Source organism: Myotis daubentonii, chromosome 18 (assembly GCF_963259705.1).
Source record: "Myotis daubentonii chromosome 18, mMyoDau2.1, whole genome shotgun sequence".
Lineage (NCBI taxonomy): Eukaryota > Metazoa > Chordata > Mammalia > Chiroptera > Vespertilionidae > Myotis > Myotis daubentonii.
In genome coordinates this window covers 31,611,331-31,619,998 of record NC_081857.1, presented here as the reverse complement: position 1 = coordinate 31,619,998, position 8,668 = coordinate 31,611,331, and the positions used below count along the sequence as shown (strand labels likewise).

At 53.4% G+C, this 8,668-nt stretch overlaps 1 protein-coding gene across 1 annotated transcript; it reads right to left on the bottom strand.

Annotated features, from left to right (window-relative positions):
- Positions 1-351: 351 nt before the first annotated feature.
- RIIAD1 (regulatory subunit of type II PKA R-subunit domain containing 1) lies at positions 352-7,593 on the bottom strand. Its single transcript, XM_059673391.1, has 5 exons — positions 7,448-7,593; positions 6,898-6,974; positions 2,165-2,211; positions 1,045-1,172; positions 352-467 (listed from the first exon to the last, which is right to left on the bottom strand). Exons 1-4 carry the CDS (start codon positions 7,529-7,531, stop codon positions 1,102-1,104), a joined length of 279 nt encoding a protein of 92 aa, XP_059529374.1. The 5' UTR covers positions 7,532-7,593; the 3' UTR covers positions 352-467; positions 1,045-1,101.
- Positions 7,594-8,668: the final 1,075 nt, after the last annotated feature.

The window sequence follows — 8,668 nt, the reverse complement described above, 5'->3', positions numbered from 1 at the left end:
TGGCTGTCCTTCCAGCCCAATTCCTCTTATGGTCTCTATGGAAATAAAAGTTAATCACCGGCACACTCTGAACAGTAACCCAGGAGGTAAGATCAAGAGAAAACAAAAGCCATCGAGGAAGAGCGGCCTGGTTCAGCACCGCCAGCTGTGGTCCTCAGGTCCCCGGCCCTGTCCTTCCATCCACTCTTGGCTCTGGGAGTGGGTGGTCTGGAGGGGTGGGGAGTCCACCTAGCGGGCCACAGGTGGAAACAGCTGCTGACCCGGGAGGCCTACTGCCTCCCAGGTCAAAGCCGGGGCAGCGCAGCCCTCCCCCAAAGGACGCCGTCCTCCTCCTGAGTGACATGAAGCAGAGACAGCAGGAAGGTCTGTTTTTAATGAGTATCTTTAAAAGCCTTTGCGAAGTAGACAGAGCCCAAGGCAGCTTGGAAACCCACACTGATGACAACAGACTCTCACTTCCAGATGCCCTGCAAGACAGAAATGGTTCTGCTAAATCCGGACTGTGGCTTTCTCCCACCTCCCATTACAAAGAGAAAAAAAACCCCAACCTTGGAAATCACTTCAGATCATCCTGCCTGTGAAATGTGTGGCGGCCCTAATGGCCTCGCCTGGTTTGAAGGGGAGGGGAGCGGGAAAGCGCCCAATCCCAAGTGCAGAGGGCAAGTGCTCCCACCTTTCCCAGGGCCTCTTGGCCCCACCACCAAGGACTCGGGGGAGAAGGCGTCTGCAGAGCAGAGCACTCTGTGATTCTGCAATCAGAGAGCAAGGGCTGGGCTGGATCCGAGCAGGTCCCACCCCCATCCCCCTGTCACTCTCTCTACCCCTCACTACTCCCACTTCCTTTCACCACAGAACCAAGACATGCTAGACACACCCTGTGCCTCCCCTCAGTCCCTAATCCCCAAAATAGTGCCAAGAAAACGAAACACTGGCATGAAACTCCTGCTTCTCCGTTTGCTTTCTTTCACACCCTGGGCCCAGAAAGCCAGGGCTTCTGTTCACAGGAGTAAAGGAGCCTCTGTCTGCAAAGAGGTTGACACCCACCCCCGGGCTGGAGCCTTTCTGGTCTCCCTCCGCAGCTGAGCATCGTGATTCTGCTAATTAAGCCTCTTTCTTCTGCTTAATTAGCTGCGTGTGAATCTTGTTGGGAAGTCTTGGATCCGTGAAATAGTCTGGGATAAGAATCAAAGAGAAGAAATCATCTAAGCCCAAGAGACAACGGCTGGGGGGCAGCTTACTCTGCTAAAAAGTTAGGCCGGCTCGGTCTTGGCCGGCTGTGACTAGCGCCCCGCTTTGCTGCGATGAGATGCCACAGCAACTCCTGAAGTCACTGCCCCCTTTACCGCCACCCCACACCGCCGCCTGCGCCTCCCTCCCCAGCCCTCCCGGGCTTGCCGATGCCCGGGGAGCCACCGGAGGGCTGAGCTCTGGCTTTTCTGCTCCCGGCCCATCTTGGGGCCCCAATAAATGCCGAGTGTTACTCTTGTCTCCACTGGGCCTGCCAGCCCTGTCTCTGCCTGTCACGCCCTCTCTGAGAATATCCTCTCCGAGGAGACAGGCTCTGGGAGAATGACGACCGAAGAGGGTGTTAGACTCACGGCATAATGTGGACCCGAGGCTGCATCTGCGGTGGCAGCAGAGACGCACTTTGGTTCCGCTGGAAATGGTTGGCGGCTCCCAGGGCTCCCAGGGCCCGAGAACCCGCCCAGCCCGGCGCCTCCCCTCTAGATAGCGCTGACCTTAAGCCGGCTGGGGCAGTGGGGCCCATGAGAGTCACCTGGGGAGCCTTTAATACTGCGGAGGCCAGCCCCACCCCAGGCTCATTAAGTACAGACCCCCGGGTGGGCCTGGCCTCCGCGTTTTAAAAGCTCCCAGGTGATTCTCATGTGCAGCCGGGGGCGGGCCCTCTTCCAGATTCCCAGGGAAGGAATCTCAACATCCTTAACCCTTGCCGCAAGCAGGTTCTGCCTCCCTTCTTCCTGTCCCCATTTTGAGGCAACGACCTTGGACGGAAGAGCCTTCTGAGAGAGCTCCCTTGGGGGCACCGGGTGAAGACATGGCCCAGACTTGCAGGGAGAACCCGGGGCTTGTCCGAGTCTAAATTCACAGGAATGCTCCTTGGGCTGGTTTATCAAACACTCGGAAAGGGCCCCTCCTTACTCACCTGCAGCAAATTCTCGGATGTTCTCTGGCCTCTTCAGAAACATTTCCCTGGAAAACATGAAGGGACAGGGGTAGGGGGGAAGCAGGCTTTATGGCCGGCGGCTGTGGCCGGGGGAGGTTGTGCTGCGGCCAGAGGACGCTTGCCACGTGTTCAGCCAACATGTTCCCAGAACCAGAGACGGAGCCAGGGCCAGGGCGGGCAGCAAAGATGAGGGCAGCGGGGCAGACTGCAAGCCCACGTCTCCTGAGTAGGTTCCACCATGAAGCCCCAAGCCTTCAAAGGGTTAATGGTCAGCCCGAGTTCAGAAAGCAAGTGACTGATGAAAGGGAGAGAGGGCCCGGGTTTTGCCCAGCCTCCCGGCTCTACTAGAGGGCCTGGGCCTCAAGCACGAAGGATTTTGCTTCCCTTCTTCTCTTCCACTTCAGCTTGAGAACTAGTGAGCACAGACGGTGTGTAAATAACTGCACTAGATGAGAGAGGTTGGGATATGTTTAAAGATAAAATGTAGCCCCACCTTAAGGAAATTACAGTCAAGAAGGGCAATGGGTAAGTTCCCGAGTGTCCAACAGGCCACCTCCAGGCAGTGCCACAGGAGGAGAGTAGTGTGTGGGAGGCAGGGACAGGAGGCTATGAGAGCAGGACCCCAACGCCTCCGCAGAGCTGGCACTTGAGAGGAGCCTTGAGGTGCACATGGGGTTTCAGCGCAGGACAAGGGCTGAGGGACAAGAGCATGCCAGACCCAGGCAAGCCCCAAGCACAGGGACTGGGAAATGAAACCCCGTGGTCTATCGATGGTGAACTCCCCGAGGGCAGGTACTGGGTTGTATCCACCTTTGTAGCCCCAGGACCCAGAAGAGCACACAAGGAGCGTCAGTGCCCCTCCATGCGGGTCAGTGGAATGATCAGGGAGGTCCGGTCTGGCCAGAGTAGGGGGCACAAGAAGAGAGTTGTGGGAAGCTAACGAGGCTCTATTATGCGTTCATGAAGGTCTGGGAGAGACATTTATACTCAGTTGAAAAGACAGTGGCGATGCATAAATAAAGTGTGGCATAGTCACACGGTGGAATACAAGACAGAAAAGGGAATGGGGATCTACAAGTTACTGTTGGGAAAAGAAGCCAGGCATAATAGAGTACAGATTACAGAAATCCATGTATATAAAGGCAAACCAGATTTGTGCTCTTAGAAGTCAGGATGCTGGCGACCTTTTGGGGGGGAAGTGACTGGAAGGGCCTGGGGTGCTAGTCGGGTTCCAGTCCTTGATCTGGACGCTGGTGCCTGTGTGTCCCAGCTTGTGAAATGTATCCAGGTTAGGATATGCCACTTTTCTGTACTCTGTATTTCAATAGAATGGTTTTGGTTTTTGTTTTTAAAAGCGATGGAATGGATCCACTGAAGATTTTTCCAGCCAAGGAATGATATGATCAGTGCTGTATTGGGGAAGATTCGTCAATCTAACATTTAATAAAGCCTTTCTCAAATTTCACTCTTTGCTATCATATCTCCAGCCTAAAACCTGAACTCTCTGGGTGCCTAAATCCCTACTCTTTCCATTTTTCAGGTTCAAAATTCAAGGTATTAAGTGTTCTGGCCCAGCCCATGAAGCTCAGTGGTTGACCCAGGAACCAAAAGGTCACTGGTTCCATTCCTGGTCAGGGCACATGCCCAGGTTGCGGGCTCAACCCCCCGTAGGGGGTGTGCAGGAGGCAGCCCATCAATGATGCTCCTCTCTCATCGATGTTTCTATCTCTTTATGCCTCTCCCTTCCTCTCTCTCTAAAAATCAATTTAAAAAACCATACTTTTTAAAAAGGAGTTCTGTACACTGTGTGTATGAGTATAGACTAGAGAACTGTGGCTAAATGGCCATAAATCACTAGGATCAGAAAACCCAAGTGCAGAGCTTGCTTCCCAACAAAAACAGTCCGGAGCTTCCGGTGGCATGGAGTGAGCCCAGAGCAGAGCCCTGCACCACAGGGAAGACTGGTGTGCTGCCCAGGATTCCGCCCCCTCCTCCCTTCCTCTCCTTCACTGGCAGGACGGTCGGAAGCATCCAGTACAGAAGAGGGCCTGCTTCTGGTTCATCCTGGCACCACCCAAGGGAAATAACAAGAACACCAAGAACCACCCAAACTTCAAACACTTCCTCTCTCCCTCCCACCTCCCACCTCCTCCCCAGAAAGAGAAAGGCCTAAAAGGGGCCAGGAGGGTTTCCTGTGGGGAGTTTGGGAACAGGGAACAGCGAATGGGAAAGCCTGGTGCCCTCCCTGGCCTGGGGGAGGGGGTGATGAGGAAGGAAAGGGAAGGTGCCTCGGCTGCCCTAACAGCTAGGCACAGAGGTCCAGCTCCTGGAAAGTCCCTGGAAGAGAAGCAGGGCCACCCCTGACAGGTGACAAATCAACGCCCTCTTCACTCACCACCCAAGGATTCTAATCCTTCCATTTGTGAACAACACAGACAGACGGTGATTTGATTCAAGCTTTTATCATCTATCTCCCGATGGAATTATTTCTAACTTGGATTGCAAGCTCCCCATGATAGGAAGGCCATTATTCTTATTTCCCTTTAGAAAAAAAGGTACAGCCCAGCAGCATGGCTCAGTTGAGTGTCTACCTGTGAACCAGGAGGTCAAGGTTTGATTCCCAGTCAGAGCACATGCCCGGGTTTCAGGCTCAGTCCCTAGTGTGGGGCATGCAGGAGGCAGCCCATCAATGATTGATCATTGATGTTTCTATCTCTTCCTCTCCCTTCCTCTCTGAATTCAATAAAAATATATTTAAGGGAAAAAAAGGTACAAAAAGTGATGGCCTGACCCCCAGGGCTGACAGTGACAGAGGACTCCCTAAACTATCTTTTGCCCAGGCCTTACCCTAGACCCGTGGTTGGCAAACTGCGGCTCTCGAGCCACATGCGGCTCTTTGGCCCCTTGAGTGTGGCTCTTCCTAAGCCTTAGGAGTACCCTAATTAAGTTAATAACAATGTACCTACCTATATAGTTTAAGTGTAAAAAATTTGGCGCTCAAAAGAAATTTCAGTCGTTGTCCTGTTGATATTTGGCTCTGCTGACCAATGAGTTTGCCGACCACTGCCCTAGACCAGTGGTTCTCAACCTCGGCTGCACATTAGAATCACCTGGGGATCTTTTTAAAATCCTGATTTCTGGGCCTCATCCTCCGGAAATTCTGTTTCTTTGTTACTAATGTTGTGGCCCCACCCCATAACAAAGAGACAGAATTTCCGGAGGATGAGGCCCAGAAATCAGGATTTTAAAAAGATCCCCAGGTGATTCTAATGTGCAGCCAAGGTTGAGAACCACTGCCCTAGACCCAACCTTCACAGACAGGCTTCAGTTTTCCCTTGCTCTTTCCCTTCCTGCCCTCTGAGAATCTGCTGCCACTTGGAGAAATGGCTAAAATATAAAGAATGGTGAAATCCGGGAAAAACAAAGGGGCCTGGGGAAAGAAGACGCCTCTCAGGTCTTCTTTGGATCAGAGAGAGGAGAGCCCACCGGCGTCCCAGCTCCCACGTGCAAGGCAACAAAGTGGGAAAAACAGGGGCTTGGGTCCTACTTGAGCAACTTGGAGGCGGTACTTCACCTCTCAGAACTTAACCTGGAAGCCTGTAAAATGGAAGAGACGATAAGCTGTCTTTTGTAGAGTCGCTGAGAGGATCAGCAGGAGTGTACCAATGCCATCCCTGTGTGGGCACGGGGGACACCAAACATGGCTCCACCAGCTTAGAGCTTTGGTCCAGGGAGAGAAACGGAAGATCGACAATGCAATTACAGTACAGTGTGATAACTGCTGATGTCGGACACCAACACGGTGCCTGCAAATGGAAGCCATTATTATTATTTAAACCTTGCCGATGTGGTTATAGCCAAACAGTATTTGAGATCATTCTGTTCTATTGTTTTCACCCCTTGCTGCTCCCCCTCGGTTCTTTGTCTGTCATCCCATTAGGAGACTTTTCTACTCAAACAAACGCCATACTGAAAGGCAGTGTGGGGGGAGGAGGGACATGCTCCAGGAGACGAAGGAAAATGGTCTTTCCCCCAAGACTTACAGAGGAGTGACTCAACTCTGTCTTTCTGCAACTATGTTCTCAAGTAGGGAAAGGCCGGACACCTGAATTTTTTAAAAGTTCTAATGATTTCATTAAGAGTCTCTGATAGAGAATGATGTTCTATGCCAGCAGTTCTCAACCTGTGGGTCGCGACCCCTTTGGGGGTCAAACGACCCTTTCACAGGGGTCGCCTAAGACCATCGGAAAACATACATAATTACATATTGTTTTTGTGATTAATCACTATGCTTTAATTATGTTCAATTTGTAACAATGAACTTGGGGGTCACCACAACATGAGGAACTGTATTAAAGGGTCTCGGCATTAGGAAGGTTGAGAACCGCTGCCCATTGAGTTTCACAAAGCCCACTTCCTTCTTCCAAGTGTCACAAGGTATATAGTTACCCTGACAGCTACAGTGAATGAATATTAATATTGTTGGGACTTTAGAGGTAACTGAAGGAAACCTCTAGAGATAACTCAAGAAAACCCTGGATGCCACAAATCCCAGAGCTGGGAAAAATTAAACCTTGGGATATTTTGTAACTTTCAGGCCAGCAGGAAGCGATAGGGGTGCTTAAAGAAGGGAGTCCCTCACGCTCATCTATCCCCGGGTTGGGCACAGTGTTGCCACTCGTTGCTCCATGCCAGCCTGGAATGCCACCTACCTGTAGAAACCACTTAGCAGCAGCTCCACTTCTTTGTGGGATCTTAGGTACTTTTCGTTAGCAATCCGCGTCTGAATCTGGGGACAAGAGCAAGGCGTCACATGCTCCGCGAGGAGGCAGATTTCGGGGTTCAAGCCCTGGTGGTGTGAAGGGCTGGGGAGCAACGCGCGCTTTTACCCGGCCCTCGCGCAGGACAGTTGAACAGTTCGGCCCTGTTGTCTTAAGATCAATAGCTCCATGCTGCCTCCTGCTCGGCCTGAAGCGCCTTATCTACAGTCGCGTCTCCATTGCCGGGAACACCTGGTTTGTATCTAAGTTAACGTATCGGTCAGTCATTTCGGCCCTTTTCTTGGTCCAGGTCCCTATGGTAGTTCTTCCTGCACTTTGAGGCGCCCGCCAGAGCCCCGTCCAGGGATCCGCCGGGGTTCCCCCCGGGCCTTCCCCTCTTGGTCGGGGACAGGCTCCCCTCTCTCGGGGTTCTCCTCCCTGTCTCGGCCCTTATCCTGGGGGAGCCGCGCTTGGCTGGAGGCGAGGGCGGAAGCGCACCCACCTTGTAGTCGCGCAGCTTCTCCAGCTGCTCGGGGCTCAGCGCCCCGGGGTCAGGCCCCAGCTGCCCGTCCTCCAGCGTCGTCATCTTGTCGCGGTCGTCAAGGCGACGGGCGCGGGGAGGAGGCCCCGCCCCTCCCGGCCCCGGCCCCGCCCCCAAGCCCGCCCCTCTCCAGCCGCGGGGAGGAGGCTGAGCGAAGCAATTCGGAGCTGAGGACTGAGCTCGGGAGGGCCTCTCTACAGGACTTCCTTCCCCAAATTTGGGGACTTATTTCCCGGCTTGATTGTATATGCAATGAGCCCTTCTTCTCGACATCCCCCAAGTTCAAATAGTTCATTTCCTATTTCTAGAGCAAAGCTGGAAAGGCAGTGTCCCAGAATCTGGATCCTGACCCTGTCTTGGGCAGAAGCTGGGTGAAGCCTGGTAGCAGGGAAAGAGAATCCAGGCTTTTCCCTCTCCGCCCGCCGGGAAGCCGAACCCCTCCCCCTGCCCCGTACACCCCCGACATTGAACTATTGGGTTCTTAACACGGAAGCACCCGCAGGGTGGAGTGAGCTGCGTCCTGCAGAGGAAGAAACAGTCTCCGACTAAAGATGCTGGGAAGGACCTGGGGGAACATCCTGCCCGAAGTTTCCCTCCTGGACTCACTTTCTTGTGTAGGTTAACTTGATCCTCATAAATTCTAAATTATTTCTTCCAGTTGAGTAGAAGCGGGGAAAGGCAGTCGGCCTTCCAGATGCGTTCTTCTATCTAGTATCTGATTAAGAAGGGAAGCGAAACATAAAGCCGGAGAGCTGCAAATAGCAGCCTGGAAAGGGCAGGAGCCTGGCGGTCCATGCGCTTTTCCACGCCCCCAGGGAGCCTGCCCCGCAGCGTCTTCTGCGAGCCAGAGAAGAGCCCAAAAGGGGGATCCGCGAACAGCTGCCCAACGAGCAAGGGCAGAGCCGGAGAAGCAAGCCCTGCCTTAGGCCTTGGCCTTGGGGTCTCTGGGTGGTCTGCCTCTAGCCTCTTGGCAAAGCCTGAGGAAAAGAGTGAACATGTTGCCCTGGCCGACATGGCTCAGTTGGTTGAGCGCCATCCCATGCGCCCAGAGGCTGCCGGTTTGATTCCAGGTCAGGGCGCAGGCCTGGCCTTTGGGGCTCGATCCTCAGTGGGGAGCCTGCAGGAGGCAGCCTTTCATCCACATTTCCCTCTCTCTCTATCCCTCTCCGTTCTTCTCTAAAA